Genomic DNA, 19614 nt, shown 5'->3' with positions numbered 1-19614 from the left:
TCTGATCTTTAATGCATTTGTTCACAATTTAAAAATAATAATAATCATGGGAGGCATTTTGTTGTTGTTTAATCATTTAGTCGTGTCCGACTCTTCGTGACCCCATGGACCAGAGCACGCCAGGCACTCCTGTCTTCCACTCCACTGTCACTGTTAATGACATATTATTTATGCCACGTATTTCAAAGTGGTGGCACTTTAGGGGTTACAGGTATTAGCTAATTACAATCCATAATTACAATCCCACCAAGTTTGTTGTTGTTTAGTTGTTTAGTCATGTCCGACTCTTCGTGACCCCATGGAACAGAGCACGCCAGGCACTCCTGTCTTCCACTGCCTCCTGCAGCTTGGTCAGACTCATGTTGGTAGCTTCGAGAACACTGTCCAACCATCTCGTCCTCTGTTGTCCCCTTCTCCTTGTGCCCTCCATCTTTCCCAATATCAGGGTCTTTTCCAGGGAATCTTCTCTTCTCATAAGGTGGCCAAAGTATTGGAGCCTCAGCTTCAAGATCTGTCCTTCCAGTGAACACCCAGGGCTGATTGTCTTAAGAATGGATAGGTTTGATATTCTTGCAGTCCATGGGACTCTCAAGAGTCTTCTCCAGCACCATAATTCAAAAGCATCAATTCTTCGGCAATCAGCCTTCTTTATAGTCCAGCTCTCACTTCCATACATCACTACTGAGAAAACCATAGCTTTAACTATACGGACCTTTGTTGGTAAGGTAATGTCTCTGCTTTTTAAGATGCTGTCTAGGTTTGTCATTGCTTTTCTCCCGAGAAGCAGGCATCTTTTAATTTCATGACTGCAGTCACCATCTGCAGTGATCACGGAACCCAAGAAAGTAAAATCTCTCACTGCCTCCATTTCTTCCCCTTCTATTTGCCAGGAGGTGATGGGACCAGTGGCCATGATCTTAGTTTTTTTGATGTTGAGCTTCAGACCATGTTTTGCACTCTCCTCTTTCACCCTCATTAAAAGGTTCTTTAATTCCTCCTCACTTTCTGCCATCAAGGTTGTGTCATCAGCATATCTGAGGTTGTTGATATTTCTTCCGAAAATCTTAATTCCGGCTTGGGATTCATCCAGTCCAGACTTTCTCATGATGAATTCTGCATATAAGTTAAATAAGCAGGGAGACAATATACAGCCTTGTCATACTCCTTTCCCAATTTTGAACCAATCAGTTGTTCCATATCCAGTTCTAACTGTAGCTTCTTGTCCCACATAGAGATTTCTCAGGAGACAAATGAGGTGATCCGGCACTCCCATTTCTTTAAGAACTTGCCATAGTTTGCTGTGGTCAACACAGTCAAATGTTTTTGCGTAGTCAATGAAGCAGAAGTAGATGTTTTTTTCTGGAATTCTTTAGTTTTCTCCATAATCCAGTGCATTTTTGCAATTTGGTCTCTGGTTCCTCTGCCCCTTTGAAATCCAGCTTGCACTTCTGGGAGTTCTTGGTCCACATACTGCTTAAGCATGCTTTGTAGAATTTTAAGCATAACCTTGCTAGCGTGTGAAATGAGCGCAATTGTGCAGTAGTTGGAGCATTCTTTGGCACTGCCCTTCTTTGGTATTGGGATGTAGACTGATCTTCTCTGATCCTGCTAGCTGCAAAGCTAAATGGCAACATAATCCTATGTTTCTGATCACAGCAGGGTTAAAATCATACTGAGGGACAACCATAGGTTTTGAAATAGCAAAAACCTTACTGGTAATGATTTGATGGCTTCTAAAAGCAAGTCCGCACATCTTGACATACAAGAGCAAATTGAAGACTCATTATATGAGGGACTCAGGTGTGGCCTCATATACCAATATGTCTAAAAGCAACACTCATCCTCAAAAAGGTGCAAAAGCAGCAGCAGTCATGGAGGCTGATAGAGACTCAGATGCCTCATTGGTGATGGTACCATCTTCTTGGCACCATTTGAAAACCTTTCTAATCGACTAAAATACATATCTGAAGCTGCAAACAAAGCACTGTCTTGCCACTACTACCACAGAGGATCTTGCCCTGAAGCTTGAGGAACAATTGGACAGAAATAGACACCAAAAAAATTCAATTAGAGGCCTAAGAAGAATCAGGAAGCTGGGACCCAAATTCTGGTGGATTACCTTGAACATAAATACTCCATAACACTAAGGCCACCTGAGCCTCAAGTGACAGTAAAGGATCCAAAAGTACCCCCAAGCTGTGTATCCAGTCCTTAGTGCAACCCATCAAGAGCAGGCAACTTCCCAGCTAACTGGTCCACTCGGCGGTTTCATGTAGATGTTAAACAATATATGGGATAAAATCAGACCCTGAGGAATCCCACACTGAAGCCTCCAGGGGGCTGAATAACATTCCCCAAGCAACCCCCTCTGGAAATGTCCATCAAAGTAGGACTAGAACCATCACAAATTGGTGTCACCCACCCCTCTCTCCGACAGCCGCTCCAGAAGTAAACCACAGTCAATGGTACTGAAAGTCGCTTAGAGGTCAAGGAGAATTACCAGAGACACTTTTCCCATCTCTCTCCCGACAATGTCATCACACAGGGCAACCAAGTGGTTTCTGTGCCCAAACCGGGCCTAAATCCTGCTTAAAATTGAGCTAGAAAATCAGTTTCCTCCAGGAGCGCCTGGAGCTGCCTAGTCCATAGCCCAACCCAGTATCACATACTCGGGTTGAGCAACGACAAGATGCCCATTCACCATCCTGCCCAAGTGCCACTGCACTGTTTCTCCTGGTTATTTCTTCACACCTGTGGCTGAGAGGAGGGCTAGGTGAAAAGTGAGCCCCTCCTTTATTAATCTGTGCGGTGGGGCAGGCTTTCCTCAACTGTAAGCAGCAAAGGCATCTTTATTTATCTCTGCTATTGTAACCATACTTCAATGCAAAAAGAACTTATTCACAGCTTCCTCATCTGAGTGAAGATCAGAATGAGTAGTAATGTTTATGAAACAGAGTGAGGGATACACTCTTTGCACACATTCCCACACTTCAGGTACTCATTTGGGGGATCTTTGCTCATACTGGGAAGGACTTTTTAAATGTTACCAACTTCTGCAAAATGCAGGATTCCCTTTAATCTACTGATATATGCTTCTTCTACATAAGTGCTGCCTTCTTGTGAAGCTGGGAAACAGAAGAAGAAGACAACAACAACAACAACAACAACAACAACAACAACAACAACGGCCCTATATTATTGCACATGTAAAGGCCTTTTTGGCTTTCAGATATTTTAAAAGGCATAAATTCAAAGCAAACAAAAATATTCCTATAGTAGAACCTCACAACTCTTCTTTTTGAAGTATTTGTAAGTACGTAGCTGTTGTCTCATTTTACCAGCCAGACCGCCTGGGAATTCTATTCATATAAACAATAGTAGATATGAAATACAACCTAGAAGAAAGCAAATTGGCTCAAAAACAGTTTCCCTTCTTTGCTTTCCACTATGGAAGTGAGGGTGGATAAGTGGGTGGTAGAGTATAGAAAATGCATTATTCTTCATGCTGCAACAGGAAACATATATTAAACAAGGGAGAGAAATAATCTGGCAAGTGAGTAGGCAATGGTTACAATTTTATTATCTTCTTGCCAACTTTTTTCTTCTAATACGCATTGGGGGGGGGGGTTACAGTCAGTTCCTTCTTGAAGATGTCCCTGCCCTACAAAATGGCTCAGATAATTTTTTTTAAAAGGATTTTTGGAAAATATGCTCTACATGTCCATGATTTAATTATCCGGAGTTAAAGGCTGAAGATGTTATCACAAATAAAGAACATTTATTTGCACTGTATCATTCCCCCCCCCAAGAAACATTACATTCTCTGCAAGACTACTTTATAGCAGTGTCACTATTCTTTCTCTACATTGATAATTGCAAATGGAGTAGATATCCAGCTGTTCAAGAGTGTTTGATTCAATGCCATTTAAATTGTGAATAAAAGAGATCCCAGATCATATATTTATCACTGCTTTATTATCTACTTACTAACTGACTAAAGAAACAAATAACAAAGTTCTAAATCAAAATCTTGGCATGCTGAAAGGGCTACATGAGTGGGAAGTTAGTCTACTGAAATAGAGAAAATGATAAAGAGTTTTGAAGAGAACAACAACCAGCTGTTTTTCATTATTTCCTCTGATTGTCCCTTGACAACAGGTTGAGCTTTGCAACAGACAACATATGGCAGTTGGCAGGATGGAAACTGACAGGGAGGAAGAGATTTTAAGATAACAGATGATGAGCTATTTTGTCAAAGTATTATATTTTAAATTAGTTTTAAAATATGATAAATATGATACTGATAAATTATTTTTAAAGAGTTGTCTCAATATGTGCCTTTAAGGTGATTAAGAGGTATATTAAATTTTTCATGGTGTGAAGAAAGTGGATAGAGAGAAGCTTTTCCCCACCTCTCATAATACTTGAATCAGGACAGACAAAATAAAATAAAAAATTTTTGCACAATGCACAGTTAAACTGTGGAATTTGCTTTCACGAGATGTTGTGATGGCCACCAACCAAGATGGCTTTAAAAGGGAACTATTAATAATAATAGGGACGCAGGTGGTGCTGTGGTCTAAACCACTGAGCCTAGGGCTTGCTGATCGGAAGGTCGGCGCTTTGATTCCCCACAACGGGGGTGAGCTCCCGTTGCTCGGTCCCAGCACCTGCCAACCTAGCAGTTTGAAAGCACATCAAAGTGCAAGTAGATAAATACTTCCAGCGGGAAGGTAAACGGTGTTTCTGTGCGCTGCTCTGGTTTCACCAGAAGCGGCTTAGTCATGCTGGCCACATGACCCGGAAAAACTGTCTGCAGACAAACGTCGGCTCCCTCAGGCAGTAAAGTGAGATGAGCGCCGCAACCCCAGAGTCATTTGCAACTGGACTTAACTGTCAGGGGTCCTTTACCTTCAACAATAATAATAATAATTAATAATAATAAATTCAGCTTATACTCCGCCCTATACCCGGAGGTCTCAGGGTGGTTTACAACAAGATAAATTCACAGGGGATAATCAATGTCTACTCGTCATGATAGCTATATACTTTATCCAGGATCAGCAGAAACATGCCTCTGAATATCAGTTGCTGGTACTCAGTGGAACACCAGCAGATGGGATTCTGTGGGAAAACAGTGAAGACAGCCACCCCCCCCCCAATCATGTCTGCTTATGAGCTCCCACAAATTTTTGGTTGGCCACTTCGGAAGATATGATGCTGCGCTAATAGATAGGCCTTTGGTCTGATCTAGCAAGGCTCTTATGTTGCTAATTAAAAGCTGATATGGTAGACCACCAATTTACCCCCAAACACAGATACTGAAAACACTGTAAAATTACTGATATCTCAGACTAGTCGTAGAGATTACCAGGCAATATATCAATTTTGCCAAAATGAAAAACACCTCTTTAATTGGAAGCTGATTCTTCAGGAAGCAGATCAAAAAACACGTCCCTGCAAAGGCATATGTGCCTTCAGAAGGTTTGCTGGTGTTGGAGCAGACCTGGTTTGCTACCCTTAGCCTTGACTCCAGCTCCTGACCCAATGTGTCTGCTATCTGAGCATCCTCACTAGCATTGCTGCCTGGCAGCTGATCCCTTGGCACACCATGACAAATATCCCAACTTAATTTCTACAGCCCTAACCCTGACAACTCAATTCTGGTCCCATGAACCACTTTTCCAACATAGAATTCAAGTTGCTCACTCTTCTTAGGAAACTGACATGAACAAAAACCCTATAACTGGAGCCAATACACACCTCACCATCTAGTATATTTTGACTTTGGAGGGATCTCTCAGGAGAAGGCTCTAAATATTTCAGCTGCGAACATGGGCACAGCTGTTGCTTCCAGCTTGTCAGTGACAGCTTGAATATACAATCAAAACATGGCAGATGAGCCTTTGGCTCCACTCATAATAGAAGGGGCAGAGAAGAGAAGGAAACCCCTAGCCACTTAAAAAAAAAATTGTAGTAAAACAGCTACCTTGAGTCATCAGCTTTAATAATGTAATTATTATTAAAATAATTATTTAATAATTTCTGCATTATTTACAGTACTCTATACCCTCCTGTGTGTTAAAATATACATATTTGTTGGTATGTTGATAAACAAAGCGTATACTTACACTCCTGCTTGCTCTCTGAAAATAACTGGAACAAATACTAAAAACTAAGTGCTCATCCAGACTTCCTTTTATGCTGTATTTCTAGGCACAGGTCTGTGCTTTAAAGGTCCTTGTTCGAGTGCTTCCCCCACCCCACCCCACAGGTGTTTTCCTGTGAAAACACACTATTTACTGCTGAACTGGAGCAATGCACGGAAAACAGTAAAGATCAAGTTTTTCCTGTGGATTCAATGACATTAAACTGAAGCAAATTTTCTGCTTGATGAATAACATGAATGAAAGAATTGCTTTCCTTTTGTGCACTTTACATCTGTAGTCATATAAATTCATTCAGCACCCCTGGTATTACACAACAGAAGGAACAGAAGTGACCAATTCGTTTTGGCGGCAATGTTAGATTCATTACATTATCCACCTCTATCATATCTCTTCTTAATCTTTCCCTTTCAAAAGTGAATAATCTTTGGCTTTTAAAATCTCTTTTGTCATTTATAAGCTCTACATGGGCTATAATCATTTTCATTGCCCTCAACTGGTCCTTTTCTAATCCACTTGTTTCTCTTACTGGAATAAAGGATATTAATAGTACAATAATACTCATACAGTACAACAGCTACTTTAAAATATTTGTAAGGGCACCTTAAGGTATTTTATTTATGTATATTAACAGTCTGTATATGACTTTTCCTGTATTCAGAAAACCTAACTAACTACCAGCCAGTTGCTAATCTCCCTTTCCTGAGCAAGGTTCTGGAGCAAGTGGTCGCAGACCAGATCCAGGCACTTTTGGAAGAAACTGATTTTCTGGATCCATTTCAATTGGGGTTTAGGCCTGGTTCTGGCACAGAAACTGCTTTGGTCACCCTGTATGATGACCTCTGTGGAGAGAGAGACAAGGGAAACATTTCCCTATTAATTCTTCTTGACCTCTCAATGGCTTTTGATACCATCGACCATGGTGTCCTTCTGGAGTGACTGTTTGAGCTAGGGGTAGGGGTGGCACTGCTTTACAACCAGTCCTACTTGGATGGTCGTTCCCCGAGGGTGTTGCTTGGGGAATGCTTTTCAGCCCTGTGGAACCTTCAATGTGGGGTTCTGCAGGGCTCAATCTTATCCCCTACATTGTTTAACATCTACCTGAAACTGCTGGGTGGGTTTTTCTGGAGGTTTGGACTATGTTGTCAACAGTAAGCTGATGACACTTAGCTCTATTTCTCCTGTCTCTGTCCACTCTCAGAACAGAGGGGCAGGAATAGTTCTTTTACATTCACAATGGCCTTAATGGAACTCCATTGTTTCTTAATGTCTCTGCACTTTGCTAGACAGCTGGTTTGCCTAGGCCAGGGTTTCCCAAACTTGGGTCTCCAGCTGGACTACAACTCCCATCATCCCTAGCTAGCAGGACCAGTGGTCAGGAATGATGGGGGTTGTAGTCCAAAAAGCAGCTGGAGACCCAAGTTTGGGATACCCTGGCCTAGGCTAACCCAGGTATTCCTCTGAAGCTTGTATTTTCCCTTCAATATTGCATATATATTGTTACAAAATCCTGGCACCTGTCTTCTCTCTGTCAAGCTGTGGCAAGAGTGCATGGGATCTCAGGTGCCCACACAGGGTCTGTGTCCCTTTTGAGAATAGAAAACATGGTAGAGGCTGTTGTGCTTTGAGAAATAGGGTTTATTTGCCTATTTACACCTTCCATCTGCATGGAGGGGGCGCAGATCTTACAGCATAGTCCACAGCAGTGCAAGCAGCCCATTTGTCACCCTCACCAAGATGGATATCTGCCTTTCTTCCTCTTTCTTCTTCCCAGAGGCCCTTGCCCTCCCCCAGAGCAGTTACCCTGGCAACCTTCCAACTCTCCAGTCTCTTGTCACACCTGGGACAAGGAGTTGTTGACCCTCAATTGCTCTCTATTGTAATGCTAACAGCTCTGCTCTTCCCTCAGTCAGCCAGACTGGTTTGCATAAGGCAGCCCAGGAAACCCTTTGCAGCTTATATTCTCCCCTTCATATCACAAATAACCCAATATCCTAGCTTTTAAGCGCTGGGAGACTTGGTGAAGGCTGGGCAGCCTTCCTCAGGCACTTGGGTCTGCAATGCACTGGGGCAGCCTTCTGGCAGGCCATACCAGTCCATGCTGCTTCTCCTGACATTCCCCAGAGGCTGTGGAGGAGGAGGACTGGACAAAGGTAAGAGGGAGGGAAAGGAGGGGATATGAGTGCACAGACAAGGAAGGGGCAGCGGCAGGGAGACAACGGGGGTCAGCAGGTGGTGGTGACCCAAATTACCCTCCCAAAATGTGGGGGGGTATGCATGTGGGCAACTGGGATAACAATATGCTGGACTAGATGGACCTTTGGCCTGATCCAGTAGGGCTTATGCTCTTATCTCCACAGAGGAAACTGGGATATAAATGTGACAAATTTAAAAAGGTTTGTAGAAAACTCACTCTACTTCTAAACTATTGAGACATGGAAATACATATACACACCTTGCTATTAAAGGGAAGAAAATGGGCCTACAACAGAGTTCGATCTGCTTTCTTAGGGCTTGAGAGAGACTGGAACAGAAGCCTTGTAATCTATTTCCCTGTAAAATTCTTCCTGTGGCATACCAGTTTTGCTGGTTTGTATCTTTTTAGCTTTCGTTAAACTCATTTGGTTCATCTTAAAACTTGACAACATGTAATTTTCTTTCCAACATTTTAGTCTATATATTTTTTTTATTAAGAATTTATTGGCATTTTCATAACAAAACATAAACCCACACCCACACCCACATATATAAATCAAATACAAACACAAATACAATTCTTCTTGTTTACTTACTTAAGAAAATCTTCTAGTTCCAAATCTTAACAATTGACTTCCCCCACCCTCTCTCCTTCGGTTTTATATCCATATTCTACTTTAATAACATCCTTTCTCTAAAAATTTTATTCACTTAATAAAATTCGAACCTTAAACCACAATCTTAATAGCAATTCTTTGGATCTTAACAAATTACTCTTATATTAAATCTAAACTATTCTTCTTCCCTTAAACTGCTGCTAATATCAAAAAATTTCAAAATATCCCTTTTCTTATTAAAAATTAAAATAAAGCTTACTGTCTTAACCCTCCGATTTCAGATTACCATAACAAAGCATTTATATTTTATACTTAATATAGTTCACCCTATCCCCCCCCTGTCCAATGTCCTTCTCCGTCTTTCACCGGAACCGCTCCTCAGATTGTCCTCTTTTCTTATACTCTTTTCTTATACTCTTTTCTATATTTTGTTTAGTATTATCAGAATAGCTGCTTCTTTTTAAAAAATCAAATATTTATTTAAAAAAATATTTTGGTGTTAATTCTATAACAATCTAACAAAAAAACCACATAATTTTTAAAGGCTTTTATAAAATGGCTGATGCTGTTCTTTATATTATTGAACCAGACTGCCACCTATTGGAAAATACTGACTAGCTAAGCATTCTATTGATGTTATATTATTATTTTTGTACGTGTTATTACTTCCAGATGTTATCAGTCCTTAATGATTTTAGGAATCTGCTTCAGTAAAATATAACTTTCCTGGACCAGAAAGAGGTCAAAGATTGCAGCAACCCCCTTGGGGAAAAAATATGAGAAGTTTGAACTGAAAGTACCCAGGTTAAAAGGTAAAGGTAAAGGGACCCCTGACCATTAGTTAATGACATATTATTTATGCCACGTATTTCAAAGTGGTGGCACTTTAGGGGTTACAGGTATTAGCTAATTACAATCCATAATTACAATCCCACCAAGTTTGTCCAGCGCCTTCATTACAGATCTTTAGATGGCAGGTGAAAATGTTTCTCTATAACCAGACCATTGGTTGAATAACATTCTATGACCTTTTAAATGTATTTGTGGGAAGGGGGGTTATTGGTTTGTTTTTCTTTTATTATGCACTTCATTCTCATTTTGTATTTTTATGTTGCAAACCACCCTGTGATCTTTGGGTGAAGAGTGGTATACAAACTTTAGCAGCAGCAGCAGCAGCAGCAGCAATATAGCATTTATTAGATCTTCTTCTATGTTACAAGAAAAAAAGAAAAAGAAAAAACCACATTGGGCCAATACCCCAATTAAGATACTATGAAAACAGAGATAGCTCTATTGCATTTGATCCATATTTTCAAACACTGAATGCACAGTGTTTTACCAAGGCCGCAGTACAATAAGCATGTGGCAAATGTCTGCTGCATTTTCACTTTGTTTGTGGAGATCTGGTCACTGATGCTCACGCCTTGGTCACACTTAGATTTTATAACTACCTTTTAATAACATTGGGAAACTTCAACTGGTGCAAAATGCAAGAGCCAGAGTTGTCTACACTTCCTGGAAGATCTGTGCTTTATAACATGCATTCTTTATCATCTGTGCTGGCTTCCAGTTTATTTTTACATGAAATTCAAAGTGCTGGTGAGTACCTAATCAACTTGGGACCAAGTTGCCTAAAGGACTGTTTCCAACTACAAAAACCCAGTTTGCATGTAACCAGTGGCAGAGGAAGCCTCTTCGCTGCCCGGGAAGCAGTGCGGAGGCACCCCCCTGGGGGCGGGGCGTCACGGCGCGTGTGTCATGACGTCACGATGCATGCATAGTGATGCCGCAGCGCATCGGATGCATTGCGCATGCCTGCAGGAGCAGCAGCACTGGCTGGATGCATCCGGCTGGCGCTGCTGCGAGCCGGCGAGCGAGCAGCGGGTCAGGCAGCCCCGACCGTAAAGAAGCACGGACGGGGGGGGGCAGGCGGTGGGGGAGGGGCTGGGGAGTGTCACCCCCCTCCCGTGGAACCGGGGGCGGAGCTCCTACGCCACTGCATGTAACACTAAGTCAAACCATGACTTAGCACGAATGCTCAGGCTCAGAGAGGAAATTGCAGCCACTTAGCTCCTCCTCTAGTCCTGTGATTTGTCTACTTCAGACAAACCATGAGGTATAACCAACATTTGTTCTTGATTTGCAGCTTGTGGTTTGTCTGAAGCAGACAACCCATAAGCCCATGGTTCATATGTCACGCTAAGCCAAAATATGCCTTAGCTCACATCAGCATGAAGAGAAGCAAAGTGACCACAATGTCCTCTCCAGAAGCCTACATGCTTGTATGTTCTTCCTAAAGCATAGTTTGGCTTAGTGTTATGTTCAAACTGAACCATAATCTTCCCTCCTCTGTTCTTCATCTGAGGCCTTCCTCTGCATCACTTCCTAAACTCCTGGGGCTTGAAAGGGGTTTAACCTCTGGCTCGCTTGTAAAACTGAATTACTGTGTCACAAAATGATGTTTGTCTAAAAAGTGTGTCAACAACATGAAAAATTTGGAAAGCTCTGTTCTAGGGTACAATAGAGCTGGAACGTTTCCAGAGGAGGGCAACCAAAATGGTCAATGGCCTGGAAATGATGCCTTATGAGGAATGGCTTAGGGAGCTGGGTTGTTAACCTGGAGAAGAGAAGGTTAAGGGGTGATATGATAGCCATGTTCAAATATATAAAAGGATGTCATATAGAGGAGGGAGAAAGGTTGTTTTCTGCTACTCCAGAGAAGCGGACACAGAGCAATGGATTCAAACTACAAGAAAGAAGATTCCACCTAAACATTAGGAAGAACTTTCTGAGAGTAAGAGCTGTTCGACAGTGGAATTTGCTGCCAAGGAGTGTGGTGGAGTCTCCTTCTTTGGAGGTCTTTAAGCAGAGGCTTGGCAGCCATCTGTCAGGAATGCTTTGATGGTGTTTCCTGCTTGGCAGGGGGTTGGACTGGATGGCCCTTGTGGTCTCTTACAACTCTATGATTATATGATTCTAAGGTATGGATGGCTGGGGCACAAGAGTGCCCTTTTCAATTACAAGGCACTAATTATGTAACTACCTTATTATTATTATTATTATTATTATTATTATTATTATTATTAATTTATATTTTTTATTTATACCCCACCCATCCAGCTGGGTTCAGTTGTTTCCTTTGTTTTGTGTTTTAAGAGTAACAAATAATTTCTTATTTTCTCAAGCTTTTAATATCCCTTCCATTTTTAACCTCCTATTGTGTTTTTGTCTCATTTGAAATGGACCTGTTTTATGTTCTCACATTGCTGCCTTTAGAAGTGATTGTATGCTTTTTAGTCTTGTTTTTGTTGCATTGTTTGCATTGTTGTTATATTTATTATATTTCCATGTTTTAATTTAGGTGTTCCCTTGTAGGCTGAAAGGTGGGGTAGAAATCTAAAAAATAATAATTAAAAATTGTAAAATGTTGTAGAATGTGCCAGGAGAAATTAAAATAAATGTGTGTGTCATAGTGGACATACTGCACTGCAGGTTCTTTGGGGACCATAGAACACTACGGTAATGGAAAAGAGATGTCTAGCTCCATTAGAATGCTGCAGTTGGCTCCTGCAGTAAAAATCTTTGCATTCTTGACTGCTACAATGATGCTGATGCCAGTACCAGAGCCGCCCTGCTAGATTTTAGCAGAAGGGAAGAAGAAAGCATAGAATCTGGAGCAAAGGGTAGATACAGATATTTTTACAAGAATAAGGTCAGCCAGAAAGGTAACTGAAACCAATTAAAACATGTTCTTAAAAGAAAACTAACCTTACACCTTCCTTAAGAAGAAGTAAAACATCCACAGTAAATGGTGCTGATACAGTACTCGAAATATGTCTTTCCCTTTATAGTGTATGGAAGTGGGAAGAATCCAATCTTGACCAAAATTTGATTAAAAATATGTGCTTTTTATTAAAAAAAAGGAGGAGTAAATGGGTTGGATCCAATTCAGAGTAGACTCACTAAAATTAATGGACACAGCTAACTCGGTTCTATTAATTTTTATGGGTCTTCTCTGAGTAGAGTATACTTGGATACAACCAAGTATTTATTTATGTACGTATGTATGTATATATATGTATGTATGTATGTACGTGTGTGTGTGTGTGTGTGTGTGTGTGTGTATACATATACACATATGTATAGCTGGTGTGTTTGTTTGTTTGTTTGTTTGTTTGTGTTTGTGTGAATTTTGAAGCTCTGTCTAGGTGCTTCCTTTTGTCATTTCACCTACGCTGGGTTGTGAAAAGAACAAATATGTAGATCTATGTCCATACGGTACCATACCCGTGAAGTACCCATGAAGTCCCTGATCTTCTGCTCTTAACTCCAGGAATCAAGAATTATATTCTGAAGAGATCACAGAAAACAAACTAGATCTATTCCCCTCTACTGCAATAGTTTTTCCCATGGTGGCAACTGTGCTGTGGAACTTTCCTGCAGATCTCAGCTTTTAGGAAAATATTTTTTTTTAAATCTTCCTTTTTCAACAGGCATTGGACAATAAGCAGAATTAAAAATGACTTGCTAATTTTCAGACAATTTTATATACTGTTGCTATGTCACCTGCTGCTGTTTTATATTTACTAGTGTGATTTTATTAATTCATAGTTCATATGTTTTATTGTGGTTTTAATTGGTGTTATTGCTATTTAGGTGATGTTTATAGGTTTTATTGTAAGTTGCCCCAAGTCTTTAAGGAGCCATGCAGGAGCCATGCACTAGGACACAATTTTTAAAATGAAATATAAAACATTACCTATTAGCTAACCTTAACTCTACCTGCCTTCACCCACACCCACACACCCCTTTAATATATCTTAGTCCCAATCCAGAAAATTGTACAAAGCAGTGAGCAAGCCCCCATTTCCACAAATGCGTTCCCCCCTGCTAGAGCTCTTTTCTTCTCCTGAAATGGGAAAAGGCAGGATCATCTCTGAAGCTCAGAGGCTTGGAAAGCACTGAGGAATCTCAAGAAAGGCAACAGACACTTGGCACCTGAAAGATTGGCTAGCCCAGGCATAGGCTAACTTGGCCCTCCAGCTGTTTTGGGATTACAACTCCAATGATCCCTAGCTAACAGGTCAGGGATGATGGGAATTGTAGTCTCAAAGCATCTGGAGGGCCGAGTTTGCCTATGCCTGGGCTAGTCCAAATGTGCTGATCTGTTCATTCCCCAACAGAGACTTAGCACTGTGGGAGAAGGAGGCAGGAATTTAAAAGGCAGAGGAATCTGGGAAGTTCTAGGATAATCTACGCTATCTAGTACTGCAACCTCCTGTCTCTCACCACATAATCAAGACAATTTTCTTCAACTACGATAAGTCCTGCATTACCTTCTGAGGAACATATATACAGAATTTATTGTCAGCTGTTCCTATTCCTGTGAAAATTTTACCATTGATAGTTTTATTTAGTATACAGTTTTTGACTATGCCAAGTGTGGTGAGATTTGAAGTGTGTGTGTTTGTAAAGTAAACAATTTATTAATAGCCAGAAACTAAGCCATATCCTGTCTTACTTACTATATTGGATTTGGATTGGCTTTCATTCATCACTGGTTCTTCTTCTGATACTTTGCTAACATTGTCCAGATAGTGGTCAGATACAGTATGACAAAGCTCTTCCAAAGAATAATCCTTTTCTTGGCACAGTTTGATTTCATCCAGTAGTTTTGACAACTCCCCAGTCACAGCTTCACCTTTACAGAAAGCAAAGCAACCTGTCAGCATAGTAAGCCAAGCAAAACAACCCTAAATATAATATAAAATATGTTGTGTTAAGCATTGTCTAATCTTAGAAATAGATTAAGAGTTGGCAACTTGATGGCCTCTCTCTGTAAACATGTGAACTGCTCAGATGTTAATTCTTATTTAAATACTCTCCTTGGGCATTCTTCTGGAAGTCAGGACTTTAGCAAAACACCATGAAAATTTGTTCTCTGTCCTGATTTAAACACAGGACTCGCTTTCCCTCATTCAGACAGGATTGGCTGTGTTATTTTCACTTTTGGAAAACTTCACATGTTCAGAGGCACCATACTTTCTATTGGTTTTCACTGGGTTTCAGAAATGGGTTTTTGAGCTGTGGATGAGCTCTGCTTCCCTCACTTTCACTCCATAGCCTGCACAAGTATAACCTCCAGATCATCATCATCATCATCATCATCATCATTATTCAGTTTTGTTTTTCAAAGTGCTCAACATGTTTGGTGCTTCCTTTAAAACTTTTTTAATAGTTTACTGAAAACTTTAAAATTAGCACCACATGAAAACTCTCCTGAGTAAGGAAGGCATAAAACAAGAGAGGCATGTTAGAAAGTTTAGATCTGGAAATTGCTAGGTGCATGCTGAATGACTCTGGTCTTCCCAAATGTACATGTGGAAATGCAGTAGCCATGCAATATATCTCCAAAACAAACTTCCAACCAAGGAAACAACGCATACACTTTTTGAACCTTTGCATTGAAGAGTACCTAACCTGTCACACACATGTGTGTGTTTGGCAGTATTGTCTATGTCTCTGCAGGCCCTTGCAGAGCCAGGCAGAGGCCCAGGCCAGGTAGATAATGTGCCCCCCCCTTTTTTTACCCTGGGGATTTCAAGGCTTGAACTGTATCTGCATATAAAGACAAAATGGAAAATATAGATATACAATAGTGCTTTTTAAAAATAAACAGGGAAAAGGATTATTTTAAGTATTTACATTTAAATAATGGTGAGCAATTGTGAATATGCTGACCGAGGCCCCCTTTGGAATTGGAGGCCTGGGCCAAGTGGCCCATATGACACACACCCCTCTGTTTGGGCCTGTGTCTCTGTACCACAAGTTAGATTCCAGAGCAAAAGAGACTATCAAGATTGGCTATGCTCCAGGAAGCAAAGGATGCAAAGTAATAGACTTGAGTACTGGGAAAGTCAGCACAAGACATGTGGTTCATTTTGATGAACACAGGAAAGCTGACAAGAAAGCAATGGTGGCAGACTTTTCAGATGAGCCTCCAACATCTGGAGTGCTCCTGGTAGGACATAAATAAATATTGATTATCACATTTCCATGCTTTAACACATTCAAAGTAAGCAAGTTAGAATACAGTGGTACCTCAGGTTAAGAACTTAATTCGTTCTGGGGGTCCGTTCTTAACCTGAAACTGTTCTTAACCTGAAGCACCACTTTAGCTAATGGGACCTCCCATGGCCGCTGCACCGCCAGAGCATGATTTCTGTTCTTATCCTGAAGCAAAGTTCTTAACCTGAAGCGTTATTTCTGTCTGTAACCTGAAGCGTCTGTAACCTGAAGCTTCTGTAACCTGAGGTACCACTGTATATTTGACTTCCATTGTTACTACAGAGCTGTTCATCTAGATGAGAAGTAAAATTTCACAATGACTGTGCTTCTCAATAGTTCTGTAACATATTTTATTATGGAATAATTCTTAGAGAATATTTACTTTTATTTGTTTGCGTAGGAGATATCTCTGGAGACAAAACACAGGATTGATGATTTGTCACTGGACATTCCTCTATTGGTTCCTCTGCAACTGTGGCATTTCCTGTTTCTGTGTATTCTGTAGTAAAAAAAATAAACAGGTAAGTAAAAATACCATACTTAAATCCATCTAATTTACTTATTTTTGAATTTCACTCATTTATCCTAATGCAACGTGTGTGTGTGTGTGTGTTGAAGTATTATAGGATATTAAAATGGGATGTCTTAAGACATGCAACCTAATCCTATGCTTGTTTACTCAGGTATAAATTCCACTGAGATCAGTGAAACATACTCCCAATGAAGTATGATGCGGTTACTAGAAAATCTTAAAAGAGACACAGGAAACAAAAAAGCATTTCTTCTGTCTCCTGTTTTCTGTCTCAGACCTTCTAATAATGGTGGCACACCAAAGAGGGGAAAAGGGCCTTTCCCAAAAGGTAATAAGAGGCTTTGTTTTCCTATGGGGAAGTTACGGGCAGCAATGCCATAGGCAGCGAAAACACAGCTGTGGTCCAGTTTGCCCCATTTTTGTCACATTGTATAAACTTTTTCATGTTTATCCTTAGGCAAAGGGCTAACAATTTGTATCACACAAGACACAGAAAAAGCTGTATCTGTATCTGTGCTACATACATGACTTTGTTATAGCATTTAAACACAAGCATTGTGAAGCAAGGTACATAGAGTAGGCTAGAACTTCCATTAAAACTAGCTAGGATCATTTAATCACATATTTCTTCACAAATTAATAAGTTTCTCTTCATTTAAAAGATTAGGCTCTGGAAGGAATGATATATCTGCCAGATTACATGTTCACTGAAATGGTTAGAAACTCAGCTGTAAAACAAGGCAATCAGAGAATATGCAAGAAATGAAGGGCAGGCTTAACACAGGCATTGCAATTAGTGAAACACAGCTGCCTTCTTTCAAGACAGGAAATGCCAGGGAATACAGCCATGGATGGCATACAAGCAGGCTCAGCTGGAATGAGCTACTGAATTTCAAGGGACTAATGAGACAGCTTTAGAAAATCCCTCACATATTAACTTAGCTGTTCTTCAAATCTAATTTGTCGTTGGGTGGATGCTTTGTATATGTGGCAGCTCTATGTAAATAAAAAGATAGAAAATGAGCCCAATATTATGTGGCCCGTGCCAGTTTTAGCATCTATAAAAATACCAGTAAAAAATCTAGTAAAAAAAGGAAACATTTATAATGCATTTTCTGAAAATTAAGTGTTGTCAATAATTTAGCAGCAGAATAAATCCCTGCCCCCCGTCCAGCTAAGCATTTTGGTAGATGGATTTATATAATTTATTCTGAGTTAAAACACATCGCTAATCATTAACAGTAAAGCTTCTAAGAATTTTCAACTCAGTAGAGGGACAAGACATGGGAGTCCTCTGCCAGCCTATTTGTAATATCACTCAAACCCTTCTAGCAATCTGACAGCCAAATGGAATTAAAGGAATAGTAATTCAGAAGAAAAAACTTATACGGATAGTTGCAGGTGATATAATCATTTATACAACATATGTAAATACATCAGCTTAGGAGTTCTATAAATTTTGCAAGAATATGACAGAGTGGCAGGCTTTAAAATAAATGATGGTAAAAATGAGTTGCTATCATGACATACAAAGGAAAAAGAAGAAAGGCAAATTAATTGGAGCATAACAGTGGAGCAAAACAGCTCAATATTTGAAAATCTAAATCAAAAGTTGTATAAATAATCATTTCTGCCTTTCAAAGCAAATTCAAAAGCATCAATTTTGTTCTGATGACAGCTGTGTAGTCCAGAGACTTAGAATATATTGTGCCTCATTCTTTGAGCAGAAATGTCAATGTAATCTTACTCATCCAAGTCCTTCCATATTTTGAAAGTTCCATGCTCATCTGCATTTGGGTTCACTTTGTTAAAACTGCAGATTAGGTGGTTACATTATTTGATCCAATATTATATTAGTAAGTTACTTCATAATATCTATATTCATTAATTTTCAATATATATCAATTTTTTAAAAAGGAAAAAGATACAAAACAAACTACCTCCTCCCACCTCCATGACAGCTCAGTCTATTTAAGTTTGCCAAAGTCCAATATGTTATTTCAGTGGTGGCCATTCTTCAGGGTTACCAGCAAAGTATTTTATAGAAGGATGCCACATTTCAACAAAATCTACATCATTTATTTTATATATATAGCTTTTTAAGAGCATGGTCACACAGAAACATTTCATCATACCCAGTAACACATATATCCAGTTAAATTATCTCTTACAAGTAAAGTTGATTATACGGTGCAACTCCAGCTTATCAACTGGTATCATCTACAGGCAATCAGCACTCCCACAGACAATCCACTGGCTGGGGAGGTGTGGCCAGGCCCCATTTAAACAGCCAGAGAGCTTCCTCAATCTCCTGCCCACCCTCCCTAATTTGCAGGTTTCTACTTTGGCCTTGCTATGGACTGTGGTTGATTGCTGTTGCGGGGCCTGGTAGGAATTTTTCCACTTGGCAAATGGGCCATTTGGTTTTTGCCTAACTCGTAGCAATCGTCATAACTTTGTAAGGTTTGGCAGTTAAGCATTGGTTGATCTTATGATGGGGGAGGTGATGTGTGGCCATCACCTGCCCCTCCAAGCTTAAGCATATTCCGTTAAAGGAATCCAGGGGTATGGATCTTGTCCAAAGTCCGGGGCTGGGCTAGGGCCATGCCACATTGCCATGACCCCATCAGGAACCTTGGGGGAGCTTGAGTTGGTTTGCATCAATGGGGCTCCCCCTATCAGTGGCTGACCCCTGCGTGGACTCCCTGCGTGATAGGCAGGAGTCAGATATAGCCGGGTAAATTCCAATGCCTAAGCCAATACCACTCACATTCTGTAACCAATAAAAAATTTGCCCAATAACATTAACCTAATATCTGTGTCCTTGTGTCTCATTCATTGACAAGGGGGTGGTTTTGGGATCTCAACATGCAACTGGTATCATCTATGAGCAATCAGCACTCCCACAGATAAACAAGTGTGCAAAGAGTGCTGCATTGCATCTGAAAATGATAAAAATTGAATGCCTTTGAATTGCCTCTTAAAATAGGAAGTACAAATTTTGGAAACCAAGACTATAAAGATATCTCATTTT

General features: G+C 40.3%; 1 protein-coding gene across 7 annotated transcripts in view; it reads right to left on the bottom strand.

Annotated features, from left to right (window-relative positions):
- ANKS1B (ankyrin repeat and sterile alpha motif domain containing 1B) overlaps nucleotides 1-19614 on the bottom strand; it is a 336209-nt gene that overhangs the window by 271621 nt on the left and 44974 nt on the right. For all 7 annotated transcript variants that reach the window (XM_033163008.1, XM_033163011.1, XM_033163012.1 and 4 more), the window contains 2 exons: nucleotides 16431-16547; nucleotides 14506-14681 (listed from right to left, as the gene is read on the bottom strand). In XM_033163008.1, coding sequence (XP_033018899.1) covers nucleotides 14506-14681; nucleotides 16431-16547 — 293 coding nt within the window. The remainder of the gene's footprint in view (nucleotides 1-14505; nucleotides 14682-16430; nucleotides 16548-19614) is intronic.

This window comes from Lacerta agilis, chromosome 10 (assembly GCF_009819535.1).
Source record: "Lacerta agilis isolate rLacAgi1 chromosome 10, rLacAgi1.pri, whole genome shotgun sequence".
In the NCBI taxonomy this organism is placed as follows: domain Eukaryota; kingdom Metazoa; phylum Chordata; class Lepidosauria; order Squamata; family Lacertidae; genus Lacerta; species Lacerta agilis.
This window is presented reverse-complemented; position numbering and strand designations above follow the sequence as displayed.